The sequence below is a fragment of the Protopterus annectens genome, chromosome 3.part1 (genome assembly GCF_019279795.1).
Source record: "Protopterus annectens isolate FY-2018-M chromosome 3.part1, PAN1.0, whole genome shotgun sequence".
In the NCBI taxonomy this organism is placed as follows: Eukaryota; Metazoa; Chordata; order Ceratodontiformes; family Protopteridae; genus Protopterus; species Protopterus annectens.
In genome coordinates, this window is record NC_056732.1 from 1,382,929,225 (window position 1) to 1,382,950,792 (window position 21,568).

The 21,568-nt window shown below is 42.9% G+C and overlaps 1 protein-coding gene across 1 annotated transcript in view; it reads left to right on the forward strand.

Moving 5' to 3' along the window:
* Window positions 1–21,568, forward strand: part of CYHR1 (cysteine and histidine rich 1) — an 892,696-nt gene that overhangs the window by 456,427 nt on the left and 414,701 nt on the right. Inside the window, exon 2 of the mRNA XM_044067419.1 lies at window positions 744–982. Coding sequence (XP_043923354.1) covers window positions 744–982 — 239 coding nt within the window. The remainder of the gene's footprint in view (window positions 1–743; window positions 983–21,568) is intronic.

Genomic DNA, 21,568 nt, shown 5'->3' on the forward strand with positions numbered 1-21,568 from the left:
TTTCAGGTCTCTGATACCTTTCAGGCTTTATTTGAAGTGTGCCCTTTCAAGCTGGTTAGTTTATTGTGTAGCTTTCTATTGTAAAAAGGTGCTGTGTATATAAGATCTCATTTGGAAAGGGGCACAGCTGCCTTTCCAGTGCCTGACATTGAAGTTGACTTAGTGGAACGCTGCAGTGTGTAGCATTATGAAGAAAGTGCACCCACGTTTATTCAACATTGTTGTCGGCTTTGCAGTTCAGGGCAGATGTTATATTTTAATATTGCTGTCCTGAGGAATTTTTTTTTTTTCCTTAACTTCATTCACATTTTGCTGCCTTTTGCTTCTGTACAATGAGGGGAATCAACAGTGATCAGAAAGAAATATTGCTTGCCTGCAGCAGTTTTCTTTTTGTGATGTAGTGTTTCCATTTCATTGTATGATCAGTCTTCATCTCCTGTAAAGTCTAGGGACTGGTAACATTTGGTACTTTTTTGGCATAAAACTTTAGTTGAGGATGGATGTTGATCCAGTTAGGCTGCATTTCCCAAACTGAGGTAATCTGGCAGTTGCTACTTGTTTGAACTCTTTGTGCCAGCATTCTAATCAGTGAAATGATGGCCTTTTTATCTTATGTTATCTGTTATTCTAGCTGACCTCTGCATCTTGGTGGCATAGCTGCGTCAGTGCAGTAAGGTGGAAACCATGCATCACAGAAAGAATGCTGCAGGTGAGTGATACTTCCTTCTTTTCCATCTTTACAGTGTACTAATGGCCACTTGATGTGTGCTGGCTGTTTCATCCACCTACTTGCAGATGCCAGATTAAAAGAAGAACAGGCCACTTGCCCAAACTGTCGTTGTGAAATCAGTAAAGGCCTGTGTTGCAGGAATCTCGCTGTAGAAAAAGCAGTGAGTGAGCTGCCCTCAGAGTGTGGATTCTGTTTGAAGCAGTTTCCGAGATCTGTTCTGGAGAGGCATCAAAAAGAGGATTGCCAAGACAGGTACTGGTGGGGGAAATTTTGACTTCAGCTAAGTGCAATTTTAAGTAAGTTTTGGTTTTGGTAACTGTAGGTGTTCCACCTGAAGTACAGCCATATAGACAGAGTCTGTCATTTCATTGTAGATCAGTGAGAACAAAACATTTGGTAGGGAATAATGCCGGCATTCCAGAATTCTGTTAGCTTTTGCCATATTTAAACAAGTTTGTTACCTGCCTTTTTTCCTCAGATTGTTTGACTTGCCTTTTGGGTCAGATCTTTTGTCACAGTTTAATAATAATTTAACTGGCGTAATGTTGAAAAGCTGTCATTTGTTGATATTTTGGAGCTTCTAATGTCTATTAATAACTAATTGGATCTTAACAAAATTCACATTTGAAGTCCCTGCCACTACCCCTTGATTCTACTCACTTTTACCTCTGTTGTGAATATTTTTCCTCCCTGTTTCCCTGCTTGCAAGCACAGTTTTCTGTTAAGAAACGGAGATGTGAGTAGCATTCATTGTTTATTTAGCACTGTGATCCACTATATAGCATTCTGTATTCAGCACTGTGATCCACTATGTAACATTCTGTAGTCAGTAACTGATAGCATCATGGCATTCTGGATTGGCTGGTGACTGATGTAGCTCTGAATAGCTCAAAGGATTGTATGGCTGGACTGCAGAAAGCAGGTGCATCCCTTTGATTTACAGTGCATACTTTGAGTATTGACTGTGCAGACCTTTCATTGTCCTATTGAGTAAAATCAAAGCATTTTGTCAGTAGCAACTGGCAGGCATTTACTTTGGGAGTGTCTTTCCAGCTGTGGAAGTCTAGTCATTTCTGCAAACTACAAGTAGAACTTTATTTCAGGTTAACAAAGTAATCCTGTGCACATAAAGTATTGCTTAGGCATGTGTATTTTACAGTCTAGGATATGGACTGTTTTCTGATTTATTTTGTTTTTAAGTAGCTGCATGTCATCTAGTCTCTTGCCTGCAGCACGTGTTAGCCAATGAACATAATTTTTTATATTATCACAGAATCATAGAATTCATGTGCCCTTAATACTATTACAGAGCCAGAGAAACGAATTTCTGCTTATCTTTATGTTGTTTAAGTAATTTTGACTACATTTTCATTTGTGGAGTGATTTTCCTAAGGAGCGGTTGCTTTGTGGAGTTTCAGCTGCAGCTTCTCAGTGATTGTGACTTAATCACCCTGGTGATGTGGCATTTTTCTCCTTACCTAGATTCTGACACTAGTGTCTTCTGGTGTTTCTGCTTATGTTTCCATGCCATTGGTTTCATCGGCTCAAACAGACTTTGGGTTATGACTGCTGCCTGATCTGTTTGGTTTACTGTAGTTGGCTTATTTGCTTAGGCAGACATTGATGCTCTGGCAAGTATTAGTTGTTGTAATACTGTGTATTTGTTTCTGTCAGAAGTTGGTTTCTTGCAAGTCCATATTTTTCTGGGGAAACACCATTTCAACTGGATTTTTTTTTTCTGTTGCGGATGTTAGCACCCTTTCATTTGTGAACATATCGTTTTGGTTCTTTCACTTTAGTATTGTCATTTATCATATTGCCAGAGCTGTTGTTTCAGTGGTTAGCAACTGCAAGGACTGGGAAATTATTTGCTGCGTCACTGGCTACTTCTGAATCTGCATAAGAATGTTTGCATGCATATTATTACTTCATTGACAGACTTGTTTGTGATTTGTCAGTTTTTGATGACTGAAGCATTTGCTTTTTAAGAGACCAAAGAAAGGTGTATCTGTATCGGTTGTCTTCATCAGAGTTGGCTAAATGTTTACTTTCTTTGTTACCTTTAGCTATTGCTGTTGAGTGTACTGGCTTAATCGGTTTGTTTTTGCAGCATTTTAGAGGCTTTTACCCACTTTCATTATGTTATTGCACGTAATACCTGATTTAAAAAAAAAAAAAAAAACTTTTGTGGATCAGTAGAGACATTTTTTGACCGTCATGTAGACATTATAGTTTTGTAGCTGCTTTTTGCCCTATTCTTTCTTTCCTTTTATTTAAAAGAGTTGGGGTTAATATCTCTACTTATTTTTATTCCAGAAATATCCTTCTTTGCACTTTTCTGTGAAGGTGGACCTCTTTTTTTTTCTGTAATTTGGCAAGACTGGGATGTTCGCTTTAAGCCATCAGACAAGGGGCAGCAGGATGCCTTCATTTGCCTTGTGACCTGAATCTAGGGAATGACATGAAGATTAGGGTTACCATTAGATAAGGGTAAAGCATCATTGTTATGGGGAGGGGGCAATCCCTGCCATGTGGAAGTACCTCCAGTGTTGGATTTTTGATGACTGACATTTAAGCAAGACTTGCTGCTTTTCAGAAACTTTGCAGCTGTGTGATATAATGCTATATTGATCAGAGCAAGTCTAACAGTGTTTCAGGTTTTATTCTTTGTTATTCTGGCATTTATCATAGAATTGGTTAGACTGTAGTAGTGGGTTGCAGTTCCTGCAGGCCTCCGTTTTGCCCACTTTCCTAAGTATGGCGGTACCAGTTGTAGAGTGGCTTTTTATTTTAATCCATCCCTTGATCTGAATCATATGGATGTTGGTTACACCAACACCTTCATGTAGGTCCTCAGTGTAGGGACATATTGCAGAGTTTCTTATTTACTCTATACCTGTTACTGTTAATTTCTGAGCATTTCTGCAAGAGTTCATGGACTTTTTTGTCTTGTGCATCATTCCTCTTGGTGCTTGTCCTGGGGAGTTAATATTTAGTGTGTTGACTTGTTCTGTAAATTGGCTGTAGATGATGGTTTTTGAATTTTGACTTTCAGTACATAAATCTGGACAATTGGAATTGGTGTTCCAACTTAGTTTGGAGACCCAGGGGCCTGATTAACTGGCTCATTTTGGGGTTGATCTTCATGTACATTCTTCAATGGACCAGCTCAATACAGGATAAACATTAAGAACATTGATGGAGGTATTCTGAGGTCTGTTTTTGAATAAACTCTGAGTGAGGGATTTGTTGAGGATCCAAATGTAATTGTCATGGCTTATAACGGGACTGTGGCTCACGCCCTGAGTATTCTAGGTCTGCTACTTAGCCTCACCTTCATTTTTGAGTACCTCAGCAAAGCACTGGAACAGAAAATAAACAAACAGCCAAAGGGACAAGAAAACAATAACATTAAAAGTATAACATAACAGCAAAAATGCAAATGTTCAAACTGAAGACAGTAAAATTGTTAAACAGAATTCCTAAACAGAAATCGTTAAACAGGGGCTAAGACCGGTCTGGAAGATGCTCGTTAAAGCCAAGTTTGAACAGGTAATTAAATGATCTAAAGCAGGGCAAAATAAATACTTGATAAACCACAGAGGTTGTTTTCATAGAAGCAGTGCCTGATAAGCAAAGAAACTGATGCATGATATTTCAGTGTGTTTGAGGAACCGTCAGCAGCTGAGAATTACACCTGAGGAGAGCAGTACAGTAAGATTCTTAGGTAACATGGACTCAAATCGTTAGAGAGAGAAGTAAGCTAGCACCAAGATCTGGTGGTGGTAGTAGTAGTACAGTGTACCATTGAGTAGCATAGCTGCACAGTTCTGTAGTAGCTGTAAATAATGTCTTGATGTAGAGAAGTTGAGATAAAGGGTATTAAAATAGTCTTGTTAGGAAGAGACCAAATCATGAGCAAACCGAGAGAGGGGCTTGTTCTGGAGATTCTCCTTAGACTGGAACAAAATGGCATCAACATGGCCAAAACATAGTCCCTAAATTTCATCCAGTCATTAAGGGTAATAGAAAGGGTATATATACCTCAGAATTGAACTCAACATTCACAAAGGGTAATCAGTGGAATTGGCAAAGCTTATAATCTTTTGAAGTAGCATGTACAACCATGGCCTGAGTCACAGATATTGCTCATACTCAAGCAGTTAACAAATACCTTTTAGTGAACAACTTCTAAATCCTCTGCTAGGGAATGCTCACTCACAATTTGATCCTGAAGAAAGGAGAGGTGAAGTTGGTGGGTACCATTGCTGTATCAGTAGTATGCTAAACCTCTCCCTCTGAGACCCCATAAGAGCGGTATAAGCACTCTTAATAGGATTTAGCTCGAGTAGATCCTGTGACATTTTACAATCCAGTTTAATCCTGAAACCATTCGATGTGCAGTCAGAGGTAGGAGGCAAGCCATTAAAGGATAGCAGAAGAGGGGAAACGGTAAGAATATACAGATTGGGTGTGTCATGGTCAGAGGAGAGACCACAGTAAGGATGTAAGTGGCTAATTAGGATGCCAAGGTCAGGAGCATCAGATGCTGAGAGCTCAAGCAGAACCAGAAAACAGTAGCAGCTCTGATCTGTGGCCACAAGAATAAGGCTCACCTGAGTGATGATGGTGGTCTCATTACTGTGATGAGAGTAAAAACTGGACTTACAAGGGGATTTGAATCCAGTGAGCACAGTATATGATTCAAGCTGCACATAGACAATCTTCTTGATAATGCCAAGGAAATAAAGGTTCAAGATAGGGCATTAGTTATTGTGAACACGGGAGACCAAAGATGATTTCTTGAGGACCTAGGTGATGGCCTTCTTCAGTAAAATTGGGAGAATTCCACTCCTCAGTGATGGCATCAGTGTCTGACAAGTAGTTGAGCCCAACACATCCAAGCCAGAAACCACACTCTTCCCCCTTTCCTCTACCTCCTTCAAAACACTACTACTTCCTCTGAATTCATGAACCAGGATACGTGGACTGAGGCATACGGTTTCGTCAGTGCATCCTGTGAAGGGTTCCTTCAGGTCTGCATGTGCTGTAATGCTTTAGCATATGTTTCGGTGTTCTAACGGCAAGAAATATCTGAAGATGGCATTGGCTGATGCCCCTCTTATATTACAGACATCCACATAGGAGGGAGTCAGTCAAAGCCAGAAGGGAGGAGGTAAAGCTTTGTATGTTGGCCAGGAATCCTAGATTTCATGACTGTAAGAGTGAATACAGTCAAACATCTGTAGTTACTGTAAGTTCCTATCACAACTGCCCATTGGGTATTGGTCCTAACTGGGTACCTTGCTTGTTGCTAAAATGGAGACTAAATACTGTTTGGAAGAATTTTGTGCATCCTTGGTACTGTTCTCTTGTTGCTTGTCTGTCTGACGTGTCAGAAGTCACAAGTGCTGCACATACACCAGCTTCTGTGGATTGGTAAGTCAAATCAGCTTGCTCATTTTTGCTTTCCTGTAGTGAGTTTTATAGTGCCTAGTACACAAACCTAGCCTAGATTGTTTGAGTTTCAATCGGGGCTTTATCCCTCCAAAGAAATGGTGATTTTTATTAGTGATGTTTGCCAAATGCTACAACACCAGTACAGGTGCAAAATAATGAAAGCAGATAACCAATGTCGCTTTCATTTTTTCTGAACTAGAGGAGAAGAAACAGTGCCTCAATATGCTGACTTCTGCTGGGGTATTTGACATCAGGGCTTCCGGAGTGGTCTGAAACAGTGAGATTTCTGGGTGGTCACACACAGCACCAGTTTGCTCACTTTACTGGATAAGCCCATTGGACATAATTGTCCCTTTACAAGCGGCAACCCAGGAGCATTGTCTGGTTAACTCTTTCTCAGAGCTGCACAGTTTGCAGATAGTCAAGCCCAAGTCTACAGGATGAAGCCTGTTTAGCAGCTCATAGCCTTAATCCTCTGCACTAAACTGTTCAAAGGCATTGGTAGTGTGGTATTAAAACAAGCAGGAAAGGGCGTATTATTTCCATTTATGTAGCTTGGCTGTGACAGTTGGGATCTAGTCTTGTCTTTTACCATTCATTTGTCAGCTGTTCATCTTTTAGTGGTGGGAATTGCATGTGTGTTAATGTGACAACTGAGTCACGGTCTCTGGATCATGGATATCCTCTGTTTTTTCTTTCTTTATGAGCTCATTATGTAGGATGGACCAGAGGTAGATTTGTTTGCCGCCGCCTTGATTTTTAAGATTCTGATGAAGCTGTAAGTTATTTCAGTTTTTTGTTGCCCCCAGTCATGTTGGTTGAATACGGACTATCTGTAGTACTGTATAAATGCTTGTTGGTGTTTTGTTGGGATGTTTTAGCTTTTTAAGCTTGTGAACATTTTCCATGTACTTGCACTGATAGTTAGATGGTTTTCTTTCTTTTAAACCAGTGCTTAAATCTGAAGTAGTTAACTTCATTTTATCTGCAACCTGTGGGTATACGGATCCATATTGGATCCAAGCTGGCAACTTTTTTTCTCACATCTGCTCCAAGCTCCGAACTCCTCCCCTTACCCATAATGCCCTACATCTCCTTTCTTCCCTCAGATCTCATTTGCCGCGCCAGTAGTGCGCATCGTGGTCTCCTTTGCTCTGAGCTCAGCGATGGTAAGTGGTATTTTTTTTCTGGTATCTAGGTGTGTTTGAGTAAAGATTTCCCTTCCTCCCCTTGTGTAGTATCTTGCTTGGTTGTCGGTGTTTAAAAAAAAAGTTTGGTATAGAGTAGTAGTTAGGCCTGCCCTTCCCCTACCTGTGTGTGTGTGGTTTTGGAGAGGTAGTGTTTGTAACTTACAGTGCAGGACTATGGCTGACCAGCCAAAGCCTGTCTTTAAAAAATGTACAGAGTGTGGCCATAAGCTCTCCCTGGCTGATGGTCACACTCTGTGTGTAATTTGCTTGGGAGTGGTGCATTTGTCCACTCAGTGTGCTGTCTGTTCAGGTTTTAACCCTAGGGCCCTTAGGGATCGTAAGGCCAAGCTAGTTGCCAAACGCCTTCTCCCTGCTGCCATTCTGGAATCTGTCTTGGCCTCGGTCTCTAGTGTACCACCTCCCACTCAGACAGAGACTCAACCTCCCTCTTCGTCTGGTGATAGGTCTTCCAAGGACAAATCTTCAGTCAGCGTGGCTGACCAAGAAAAAGAGAAAGAAAAAGAAAAGAATAAAGAAAGGCACAGAGAGGAAAGGGAGAAAAAGGACAGGCATTGTAAGAGATCCCCAGACAGGGGCTCTTTCTCAGCCCCCCATCTAAGACCATGAGGCCTGTTTTTCCATGGCTCTGGTCTCCTCGTTTCTCACCGGAACCGTTGGAACATTCGGACCCCAGGCCTTCCTCCCAAAAGCGCAGACCAGACAGATCCGAGTCGGTGGCCTCTTTGAGGTGGACTCGGAGCCTATCGGACATGGATATGGACAGTATGATGCGGAGGTTTATTCAGACCCAAATTCAGATGGGAGTCTTGCCAGGACCCTCTCCCTCTGGATGGGGGATCTCCATGCCGCTTTTCTGCCCCATCTCTCCTTCCCCGATCCGAGCTTCGGCTTCGGGGCTCTTGCATCTGAGGTTTTTTGGAGCTGGTAGCTCGGCGCCGATGGTTTCTCCAACCTCGACTCCGGCTGTTACCTTGAGTTCCTCAGATCCGACTTGTTTGGATCCGAGCGACTCTTGGAGCCGCGGACAGGGAGTCTGACCCGGGAGAATGTATTCTTCAGTTCCGACCTTTTCAGATCCGATCCATTCCCTCAGACCTCAGGCTACCTTGGCTTCAGCTCCAGTCCCAGCTTCAGATAGGGGAGGGCTTCTCCCTCGGCCTTCGAAGTGGTGGAGAGGGTTCTCTCCCAGGGATTGAGACTACAGCCCATCCCCAGGCCCCCCCGGATTTGGCGATGACTCCCTTCATCCTGTCTCAGGGACAGCCCGTGCCAGAGGATCCCCAGGTTAATTTCCCTGAGTTAACCCCTGTGGCTCACTGATCCCCTTCTGAAAGTCCCACTGAAGAGGGTCACCATAAGCGCAAGTGCAAAAGGAGGCACTTGGACTCCCCCGAGTCCCTCACTACGGACACTGACTTAGATGGAGAAGGTTCCCCCAGGTCACCTCCCGAAGATGTCTCCTTTGGAGAAATTATGGAGATCTTCTGCCAGAGGGAAGGTTGGTCAGCCCCAAAACCTTCTGGGGATGAGTCAGTGTTCTTGGAGGCCTTTGGCACGGGCCCATCTACTTCCTGGGTGTCCCTGCCAGTGGACCCCTTGGTGGACCTCATCACCACGAGGGCATGGAAGGAGCCTGACACCGTAGAGCCCATCCCTAAATGCCCTGACAAGGTTTTTTTATCTTCCCCTTCTGACAGACAACCCTGGTCGAAAGGAGCCCCAGTTGATGCTATGTTGGTTGCAGCGGCCACAAAGAAGGAACTAGCTCAGGAGAGTTCCTCAGTCCACCCTCCAGACAAGGAGTCTAGGTCAGTGGATAGGTATGGGAAGCATGTCTACTCCTCAGCAACTTTTTCTATCCGTTCGCTGAATTATTTGGCATGTGATTCGGCTTCAGCAAGACGTTGCTTCAGAATTCGCTGAGTCGCCCCCAGAGTCTTTATCACCACAGGACAGACAGTTGTTTTCAGTGAAAATGTCTACTCTGAAATCAGTCTCAAACATGTCAATGCGGCTCCTCTCCCATGCCACGGAAGGAGCAGCTAGGGTAGCTGGGACAGGCATAGCCATGAGGCGTCATGCCTAGCTCAGGTTGTGTCAGTTCGCGGACCCTTTCAAGGCGTCGTTTATCAACGCTCCCTTCGACAGCTCTTCCCGTTTTGGGAAGACAGTACGTGACACACTTGTCCAGAGCGAAAAGGACGGGAAGACTTTGTCTGCCGTCGGAGTCTGCTTCTCTAATCCTCAGCGGTCCTTCTGTAGGAATCAGAGGGCAGAAGATGTGGTTCCGAAAATCTCAGTTTTCCCGGGATTCTCAGGACAACTATTCCCCCAGAGGCAGAAGGGACAGGATCGACGCCGACCCAGCGGTAAGAGGGGGTCCCAGGAATTTCAGGTCTAGGGGACCCTTTTCTGATAGACCCGGTCAGCAGCCCTCAGGGGTTGCCCGACTGTCCTACTCTGGTGGCAGATGGGGGACGATTGTCCTTGCACCCAGCGGCATGGGAGTCCATTACGACAGATCGCTTGGTTTTACAGATAATATCCAGAGGTTACTGTATCCCATTTGTTGCCCCTCCAAATATTACAAAACACCTCCCGGATGTTCCACCTGCTCACAGGGAGGCTGCAGCTCTAGAGGTTTCAAAGCTGCTTCTCAAACGAGCCATCAAGCAGGCCCCACCCCTCCCCGATCAGTCCGGATTAGGCATCTGCTCAAGGTTCTTTTTGGTGCCAAAAAAGACAGGGGACCTTAGGCCCATTCTAGACCTGTCAACATTAAACCTGTCTGTAGCCAAACAGAAATTCCAGATGGTCACCCTACAGTGCATTCTACCTTATCTCCGAGAGTGCGACTGTATGCACTCGTTATACCTCCAGGATGCTTACTACCACATCAAAATACACAGAAGCTCCAGGAGGTTTCTGCGCTTCTGGCTGGGAGCCAGTCATTTTCAGTTCAGATCCCTACCCTTTGGTCTCACTACAGCCCCCAGGGTGCTCACCTCAGGCTTCAGGGTATTCAGGTGTTTCATACCTGGATGACTGGCTCTTTGCTGCACCCAGCAAGCATCAGTTGTGTCTGGCCCGAGATTATTTCATTCGGTTGGCAGATCTACTGGGAATTGTAGTCAATATTCACAAATCCCATTTGCAACCAGTACAAGTTCTAGACTTAATTGGGGCACAGCTAGACACTTTGCAGATGAAGGTATTCTTAACTCCAGACAGGATCCTACACCTCAGGTGCCACATAGCTCAGATAGCGAACTCCAAGTCTTCAAAGGCGAGCGAGGTTCTCCGGGCTCCATGGCTGCCGCCATATCAATTCTCCCTTGTGCGCCTTCACATGCGGGTTCTTCAATGGACTCTGGCTGTTCAATGGTCTTGGCTAGACCTGCCCTTGGAATTTCCGATCAAGATCAGTCACGTCTGCAGGACATCTCTTCTTTGGTGGTTAAGTTCACCGAAGATTTCAAAAGGACGCCCCTTCGTGTCATCTCCAGTCCAAGCCACAGTGACCACGGACGCCTCCCAACTCAGGTGGGGGGGACACTGTTTGGGAAGGACAGTCCAAGGCAATTGTCCCAGTCAGAGACCAAGTTGCACATAAATGCTCTAAAGAAGAGGTCAGTGATTTTAGCGTTGGAAGCCTTTCACACAGTCCTCCCTCTCTGATTGCAGTTCCTTCAGACAACATGTCGGTTGTCTGGGTATATCAACAAGCAGGGGGGAACCAGATCTTACCCTCTGTCACGAGGCCATGAGAGTGTGGGAATGGATAATCTCCACTGGTTGGTTTCTGATAACAATGCAAATTCCAGGGTGCTCCAACATTTTAGCGGACAGATTGAGTCGGGCCATTCTGATGCCTTACGAGTGGTCTCTGAAACAGTCAGTAGCGGAGGAGATCTTCCTTGCATGTAGTCAGCCTTGCTGCGATCTCTTCGCATCTCCTTCCAATGCGAAGTGCAGCGAGTTCTTCACTCTGATTCCCTCACCAGGGGAAATCCCCAGAGACGCTCTAGTACATGCTTGACCCCCCGGGCTTCTGTATGCTTATCCACCATTGCCACTCATTCCGATGTTTCTTCAGCAAGCTTGCCGACTATGGTGCAAAGTGATCCTCATTGTCCCATTCTGGCCTCATCAGGTTTTGTTCCCATTCCTTTGGTCTCCTCTCGTAGCTCCCCTGTGGGTTCTGGATCCCTGCCCGGATCTCATCTCCCATCCGTTGGGGGCACGTCCTCCCGATCTGGGCAGCCTCAAGCTGACAGCTTGGTTGCTCCAGTTCCATTAATTGCCAGGACTCCCGGTCTTTCATCCCCAGTAAAATCCATTCTGGTGGCTTCTCTTAAAGACTCCACTAGGAAACTTTATTGCAGTAAATGGAAGCGCTTTTCCATCTGGGCTTCACAGAGAAAAATAGATCCCTTTACAGCCCCTGTTCCAGCGGTGTTGGACTTCCTGTCTGGTAGCTTTCAGCAAGGAGCTAGTTCTTCCACAGTGAAAGTACAATTGGCAGCCATTTCCAGTTTTCACGTTGGTGAAGACAACATGGCCTTAGCCTCCTCTAGGCTGTGTAAGACTTTTCCTAAAGGTACTTTTCTGTTACAGCCACCTGTCAAGGATTCAGTGCCTCCTTGGGACCTTACTTTTGTTTTACAGGCATTGGTGGCTCCTCCATTCGAACCTGCAGCTTCGGTGGATTTGAAATTTTTGTCCTGGAAGACCGCTTTCCTAGTTGCCATTACATCTGCTAGGAGGGTTTCTGAGCTTCAAGCTTTGTTTGCTGTGCCTCCGTATTTGGTCTTCTATAAGGATAGGATCTCACTCTGTACTAACCCTTTCTTCTTGCCTAAAGTGGCATCTGAATAAAACATAAACCAGTCCATTAATCTGCCCGTTTTCTTTCCTAACTTCCAAAGTAAAGGTGAATACAAACACCATTTGTTAGATGTTCATAGGCAGCTTTGTTTTTATCTTCATAGAACGAAGTCTTTCCGCAAGACTGACCAATTGTTTATTTCCTTTTCCAAAGCATTTATGGGAAAAGCTATTTCTAAAGTTTCTTTGGCCAGATGGATCACTCTTTGTATTTCACATGCCTACAAAGCAAAAGGTTTATCTCCTCCTGGTATTGTTAAGGCTCACTCTACCAGGTCCATGGCGACTTCTGCTGCTTTTTGGTCTAGGGTGCCTTTGGACGATATTTGTGCAGCAGCGACCTGGGCCAATTCACATACCTTAATTTCCCATTACAAATTAGATCCGATTTCGAGGGGTAGAGCATCCTTTGGCTCTGCGGTGCTCAGGAATATCCTTCCATAAAGGCCTCCCAGGATCAGAGTAGCTGGGGACTCTGTCCCACAGGTTGCAGATAAAATGAAGTTAACTACTTCAGATAAAGAAGTTATGTACTCACCATAACGTTCCATCTGAGTAGTTAAAACTTCATTTTTCTGCAACATTCCCTCCCTCCGTCCCCGGACCTTGTCCTGTCTTTTCAGGATTGGTATATTGGATTGAGATGCTTAGGTTTTTAGTTGCAGCAAACTCAATCTGAGGGAAGATAGGAGATGTAGAGCATTATGGGTAAGGGGAGGAGCTCTGAGCTTGGAGCAGATGCTAGAAAAAAAGTTGCTGGCTCGGATCCGATACGGATCCGTATACCCACAGGTTGCAGAAAAAGGAAGTATAACTACTCAGATGGAACGTTATGGTGAGTACATAACTTCTTTTTTTCTTTAGAGAATTGTGCTGTAACCATACTGTTTTCCCTATAGTTCCTGTGTTGGTCTCAGGATGACACTGGGACAACCCTTGATCAGATTGTGAAGCACTGTTTTATATAAATAGTATTGCTAGAAGCTTTATTCATTTCTAACAGTATTAGTGCTGTAGTTGTTTTAATATCCAAGACATTTTGTCTTTGAAGTGAATCTTCCGTGATCTACCATTTATCTTTTCATAAAGTCTTTTAAACAAAAAATCTGAAGTTGTTAATCTTCTTCCTATTCATCACTGATGGGTTCGGTTGCGAGCCCTCGGAACCAAGTTGGTCTAATACAAAACTCGCGTTCACCAAAAACTCTCGAGCTAAGCTGCTACCCACAATGCCCTTCTCCCAGTTACCTCAGATCTCATTTGCCGCGCAGCCATATAGCAGCATTTCACCAAGCTCTCCAGCTAAGTGTTGCATTTTTTTTAAATTTACGGTATTTTGTAAGTTGTTTTTCTCCAAAAAACTCTTCTATATCTTATCTTAACCAGCTCTACCCACGGGTATCCTCTAGCATTGTTGGTAAACCCCCTTTTTTACCCTTGTGGTATTCTTAATACCATTGTTGGTGTTTCTCTTTTCCTTCCTTTCTCTGTCCCTTTTTGGATTGTTGAATCGATATACTTAGTATGTCTGAAAAGAAAGGGACTTCGGGGTTTAAGTATTGCACTTCCTGCAATGGTAAACTCCCCAATAGCGACCTCCATGATGATTGTGTATATTGTCTGTGGGTTTTTCACTTATCTTTGAAGCCTCTTTGTCAGATTTGTGTCAGTTTCAGTCAGTGGATGCTTAATGAAAGGAAAAATAAACTTATTTTGAAAGGCCTGCTTTCTTCAGCCTTTTCTGAGGCTCTTTCTACGTCGGAGGTCTCAAACCCTCCATCAAAGGACAAAAAACGTCCTCATTCTGACCCTTCCTCACCGGCTGGCGATAAGGGCAAGCCTCATAAGCATAAGGCCCACAAGTCTTCCACGGCGCACAAGATCGCCTCCTCGGCTCTTACCACCTCGGTTCTGAGTTCTGCTCCACATATTGGTGCCGCCCTCAGCACCGACTTCTACGATTCCAAGTGTGATTTCAGCTCCAGCCTTATTGCCTGCTATTACCTTGGCACCGACATCACCCATCTCCGTTCCGAGATCGGTACCGACCACTTCTTCGGAGCCAGTAATGACTTCCACGCCAGCTATTCCCTCGGCTCCGAGCCCTTTCTTCGTACCGATAGTCCCCCTTTTGCCTGTTTCGAAACTGGAAACCTCGGTGCCGACTTTTCCTACACCACGGACCCAGTACACCCCATCTTTGGATCCGTTTTCAGGACAAGCCTTTAGCCCCTTTTTGGACCGACCTGACTCCCCCTCAGGAGTGTTAGTAAGATCCACCAGGAGTCTATCTGAATTGGATGTGGTGCGCCTGTTCGATCAGCTGCTGACAGCCAGAGAGATTACATATTTTTCTAAAACCCATCCCACTACAGGTTTTGGGTCCATTGCCCCCATGACTCCCACGTATTCTCCTCCCTTGGACCCTTAGGTTCCGAGGCTCATAGCACCAATGTCTTTGGGGGGAATCCTCTCCTCTGCACTGACAGTGACCTTCTCTGAGGCCCCTTTGGGTTTCGGTTCCTTCGGAACCACCCCTTCCTCAATCTCATGCCTGGGTGGTGGAACCCCCGGATCCATGTATGGTTCCAGTTGTTTCATCGGTTCCGTCTTCGGATCTGGGGGCGACACCTGCTCCAGTTTTGCTTGAGTTTCCATCCCTGGGAGCGGGCTGCGTGGAGCGGGGTGTGACCCTGGTTCCAAGATTGTCTTCGGTTCCGGGCTCCCATTCCTCTTCGGGCGGGACTGCCTTCCGGGTGATGGAGAGGGTGCTTGCTTCGGGAAGCGCTCCTCCTACGTCGGACCCTCCCCCCTTCTCCTCCTGAGCTGCAGCTATCACAGGCCACCTTCCCAGGAAACCGAGAGCGCAAGCCTCAGGAAACTCCTGTACAGGGTAACCTCCTTTCTGAGTCTTCTTCAGATGCTCCCACTGAAGAACCACTTTGGAAATGGACATGTAAGAGGAAACGCACAGACTCCCGGAGGAGTCCCTCAATGAGGATATGGACTACGATGATGGGGAAGGGTCCTCACGGTCACCCCCTGACGATGTCTCCTTTGGCCTTATCTAATTCACCATCCGTGCATTCTGGACCCAGTTCTGGATCGTCTCATCCAAAGAGAGTGGTGCACCCCAGGCTTGCAACTTTGCTCCTCAATTCTGTTTGTCGTCAGGCAGAAAAATTTGTCTTCCCCAGTCCAAAAAATTCAACTGACTTTCCATAGACCTTCCACCAGGAAACTTAGCACAGCAAGTGGAAAAGATTTTCTATTTGAGCATACAATAGTGGTCTTGAGCCCTTTTCTGCACCAGTTGAAAAGGTATTGGAGTTTTTAGCTATACTTTTCAGTCAAGGAGCATCTGCTTCTACTATTAAGGTCTAACTAGCTGCTATTTCCAATTTCCACAGTAGCTTCAAAGACCATTCAATAATTTCCCATAGACTGTGTAAAGTGTTCATGAAGGGAGCCTTGCAGTTGAAACCTCCCATTTAAAGACCCTCTAGCTCCTTGGGATCTGGCTTTAATTGCAGTCTTTGGTACTTCCCCCTTTGAACTGGCAGCTATATGTCACTTAGTTTCTTTCATGGAAGACCATTTGTCTGATAACCATTACTTCTGCCAGAAGGATTTCCGAAATACAAGCTCTATCTTCAAAACCTCCATATTTGATTTTTCATAAGGATAGGGTTTCTCCAAGAACCAACCCAGCTTTTCTTCCTAAGCTGGTCTCAGAAACTAATATTAAGCAAACCATTGACTGACTTGTTTTTTTCCAAAATTTTCCAATAAAGGTGAATATTGCTTACATTTGCTGGATGTCCATGGACAATTACATTTCTACCTCAACAGAACTAAAGTATTTAGAAAATCAGATCAGTTATTTATCTCCTTTTCTGGTCCATCTCTGGGGAAATCTGTTTCAAAAGTCACCTCGTCAAAGTGCTTAAGAGACTGTGTTAATTTCATATACTGTAAAAATAATCTCCAGTTACCAGCAACAGTGAGAGCACATTCTGCTAGGGCAATAGCCATGTCTGCTGTTTTCCATTCCAAGGCTTCCATGGATGAAATATGAGCAGCAGCAGCATGGGCTACTCTGCATACCTTTTCTCACTCATTACAAATTGGATCTGGTCTCCCAGGGAAGAGCTTCCTTTGGCTCTGTGGTTCTCAGGAATATCCTTCCATAAGCACACCCAAGATCTAAAGTAGCTGGTGACTCTGTCACAGAGGTCAAGGATAATTGAAGATTGACAACATCAGATAAAGAAGTGATGTACTTACCATAATGTTCCATCTGTGTTGTTGTTCTTCATTTATCCTTATCACCCCACCCTCCTTCTCCCTCCTGCAGACTTTTTGGAGGACTGCATGGTTATCCTGGTAACTTTATCAAATTTGACCTTGGACATAGTCTCTTCAATTCCATATACATATTCTTCTGTCTATCTGTGTAGCTGCAAACTTGATCTGAGGTAATCTGGAGAGGGTTATTGTGGGTAGAGTCATTGCTCGAGAGTTTTTGACTTGCGCAAGCTGTGTAATGACCAAGCCGGTTGTGAGGATCGGAACAATGTTCCCAAAGCTTAAGGATTAATGAAGATCGACAACACAGATGGAACGTTATGGTAAGTCCGTGACTCTTTTTTTTTTTTTTTGGCAAACAGATTGTATGTTTATATGCATGTTTGTGTGTATTCTTATATATTTATTAGCACACACACACATACATGGGTATGTATATGTATTTAAAAAAAAGCTCCCTCCCATTAGCCTTATTAAAAAAAAAACTACAAAAGAAGGCAGACAATTTACAACTCTGAAATCGTCTGAAAGGGGCAGATATAACCGCTGATCTTTGAAATGATTGGATGACTTAATTTACATCTTCCCCTTCTTCATAACAGGACATAGCCACTGGCTAATTTATCTTACAAACTGAAGAGGAAACCTATGCAATATAATTTTTTTTTTCAGAAGCCACAAATGCACGTTTTTTTCACAGACTCCTTGACAGTGCACAAAGCTTTCCAATTAATGAATCAGCTTGAACGTGAAGAGGCATTTTTGCTTTATTTTTATTTTTTTTATTTGTTGACTGGGCTAGTGACCTCTTCTCAGGGGTGACCAGAAGTGGTATTTATCCAATGAGGGGAAAATTGGCAAGGACATCAGGAAGCTTCCCCTACTATTTTTGGTAGGTGCCATGGTATCTTTGACATCCACTTGAGCTACCACTGACTCAATCTGATGGGGTCTTTGTTTGACATCTCATCCAAAGGGTAACACACTCAGGAGTGCAGCAAACCATTTATGCTGCACAGATTGTCAGCACTTCATCATCTTAGTGTAGGAGTAGAACCCACAACCTTCTGCACCAAAGGCAAGTGTTAACCTGTTATGGCACTGCCCTACACTGGGAATCTTCCAACCAAAGGAATCAGTGCTTCTACTCCATTTTCTGATTCCAGAAGTCGACATTGTACCCAAAGACCTTTTCTTGGACTGTTAGATCTTAACATTTTCAATACAAAGGGTGATTTTGAGGACTCTGCTTCCCTTTGTAGAGTAGGGGAGTTGCATAGCAACTGTAGTGGAAGACATCTGTCTTCACTTTCCATTAAGACCACCTCATAGAAAATAGTTCAGATTCTAGACAGAACAGTATTAGTAACTTCCCTTGGAGAAGTCCTAGGTTATGTATTTATGAAGTTTGTGCAACGAAGGAATAAGCAACAAAAATTCAGACAACCCTGACAGAATTCCTTGTTATTGATCTTTTAAAGTAGGCATTTGTTAAACGGTACAGAGATGGCAGTAGCTGCTGAAGAAAAACCTACAGTACTGAAATAAACTTCTGTGTTTTTTCCCTCTTGGCAGAAAGTGTACAGCCACTGTTTTGTTTTAAATTAATTTACTTCAGTTGGCTTTTTAAAAACAACTGTTCCCTGGTGGTTAGGTTTGTGATTTTGTCCCTGCACAGAAGCTGCCTTTTATAAGCAGTCCCCTGATCAAGTGGTTGATTAGTTGCTATTGATATTTTTTTCAGTAGTGTGTGAGGTTTTCCTACAGCAGTTACTAACTATCCATTTCCTAGCTAGCAAGGTAAACATCTGTGGCTTGTCCATCAGGGTAGATTGCTTGTGGTAACCATTTTGTTTTATTATATTTTGCATTTTTTTTAAACAGCCAAATAAGAAAACTGTTGCATGGTGGTTAGGGTTGAAATGTCCCTGCCCTGAAGCTAGGGTTGCCACCTTTTCAAATGCCCAAAGTGGGACATTTTTTGTAGAAACGTCAGATCTTGCAGGGCAAAACATACCCACGGCCAGTACAAAGGACAGATATTCATTTTTTGCCAGAATAAAAGCGTATTCTTGTAGCATTTGAGTTGCTTATTCTGTTTATTATAATATGTAAGTGCTTCAGATACAAACTAACTGTTTTATGCAACTATTAAAGAAAATATAGGAAAAATATTTGTCCTAAAATCTCAGGACATTTGCCATTTTTTCAATTTTTTTGCAGGACACAACTGCCCAAAGAGGGGCTGTCCCACGCAAAGTGGGACAGGTGGTAACCCTACCTGAAGCTGCCCTTTATAAGCAGTGCACTGAGCAAGAAGCTGTGCTCATTGGTTAAATTGATATCAACATGTCTTAGCATGCGGTGTGTGCTTAGTGCAGCTAGTGGACAGTGAGTTAAACATGCAATTTGCTATATTTGAACGTTATAAATATTTAAGCCATCATGTGTCAATGGACATGCTGCACCTCAGAAAATCCAAATCCCATCGAGCTACGCGCTCAAGAGACTTGAACCTCGCACTGAAATAAATAGGACATGCTGAAGGTACAGATTCATAACCCAGAGGCTCCCTTCACTCTGGAATATAATCCCAGTCCAGGTTAAGCAGAGTTCCTCATTGACTCTCTTCAAGAGGAATCTTGATGAGTGGATAGGAGATCGTAGGTTTACCCCGAGTATCACTTCTGTGTCACTGTTAGACAGAGGCACAGTATACTAACCTCGAAAAAGGGCATAGCAAAATTAATTTAAAATGGGTGGCGAAAGCCAAACACACTCTGGCTAGGCTTGTAAATGCCCTAGGGCAGATAGCCTAGTATGAACCTATGAACCTAAGGTGTATAGTTCGCCATTATGGGTCTTTCAGCACATATTGAGTAGAGATATTAGAATAGTTTGCTCTTCATAGCTAGTACCACAGGTAGATATTTCTGTAGGGAGCCATTCTGTAAGTAGACTTTAGGAGCAACCGATAAATGCTGCCATAAAATAAAAAGGCAGATTTGCTCCATAGGGTTCCTAATTCATTTTTATTTTGTTTTGGACAAACATTTTGAATGGCATTGTAGTTTTTTTTTTTTTTTTTTTTTTTTTTTTTTTTTTGTGTCTATCGAATTTTCTTAAATGACATTTCCATTGTGTTCAAACAAAGAACAAACATTTCAAAAAAAAGAAAAAAAAACACAATGTCAAATACAAAGAAATAAAATTAAAAGAAAAATGACAAAGCCATATATGATTAACAAAAACTTAGAATATAATTAAATAATACCATAAACTATATACATATGTACTGCCTGTCAGTAAAACGCAGCAAATATGATGTCATTGTGAGTAAACTAGATGTGTGATTAATTTTGGGGAAGAGAGGAGTCCGGCAAAGTTGTTTAAATTTGCCCAAAGTTTAGTGGCTACAAGGAAGATGGAGGGTGGGGTCAAGATGAGCAAAAATGTACAGTTTTATAATTTGATAATTATAATTTGTTAAAAGTCATTGCATATTACCTCAGGATATGATCCATTAATGAATTCCAAAATTCAACAAAATGCATGTTCTGTTTTTGAGTATGAATTAATCTGTGTGCTGTTATGTATCTGATAGCTATTTGTCTGAATCCATTCCAGGAAAGCTGAGTTTTGTCTTTCCATTTCAGTGTAATCTAGTATTTTATAAGTGTGAATAGTGTAATCAATAGTCGTATCTGTTGTTTCTTTAGATTCACTGGGGGGATGTGTAGTAGGGCAAATTTCCACGATAGTGTAGACTTCTTGTATCCCATTTTGCTTACTCTGACTTTAAGTGAACACCAGAGTTTATATGAGCATTTAAAGCTCCAGAAGATATGTAATAGGTTAACTTTCTGATTTTCACACTGTGGATACAAAGGGGATGATGTAGGTTTAAATTTGTTAGTGTCTGAGTAAGATATGCATTATTTAATATCATAAGCTGTGTGCGACTCAGTTTTCAGAAGGGAATTTATTTATTGGTCATTTGAGTAGATTTGGTTATGTGTTAGAAATCACTGGGTGTGTACCATGCCAGTATTTCGAGAATAGTGTCTCACTTGGTACCATATTGACATACGTTTGCATGAGTTGGATATCCTTTTCTTTCTCAGTGTTAATAGTGACCAAAGTGTTTTGACTGAGTATGTCCTTCTGTGTAATTGCAGGATTTTTAAGTATACTCGCACATGTCTCTGATCTGTCTTAGCGTAATTAGGCATTGTTTGGGTAGGTTCAACGTTGTTCTCAGCTCTGTAAGAGACTGATTCCTAAAAGAGTAAAGGTCTAACACCGTCAGATGCCTTAACAAGGGGTATGATTTTACATTTAGCATTTTATTATTAATCTTAAGGTTAGGATTCATATGTAGCAGTTGCATTATAATAAAAGCATTATATAAATTTAGTGAGTCAAAACATTTTTGCAGTGTCTTAATCTTATCACCTAGTGTTTTATGCAACTTCAGGCTCTTTAAGCTATTTTTGTCCAAGAATGAGAGAGCTTTGGGATTTATGCCTAAGGGTTTAACATAATTATAATACAGAGTTGTCCAAGTAGGGGACCATGTTTTCCTGCTTGGGTTATATTCCGATATTGCCAGAATCCTGTTAACTCTTATTATGTCATAGTATCACTTAAAGTCAGGGAGTGCTAAGCCTCTTTTTCTTTAAGGAGAATCAGGTTTTTATATGCAGCTGTGATTTAGGATACCATACAAATTTGGAAAGAGAGGAATGTAGTTTATGAAAGAACTTGGTTTATATTGGTATGGCCGTAGCACTGAATAAGTACATCATTCTGGGTAATATGTTCATTTTGATAGTGGCAATCTTAAGTTCTCCCTATCTATGGAGGTCATGCTGTATTGTCGACCATGGGTTTGTAACATTGCTTTGGTAAAGCTGTGATGAGTCTTGGTGGAAAGTAATTCCAAGGTATTTTGTAGTTTGTTAGTGGGAAA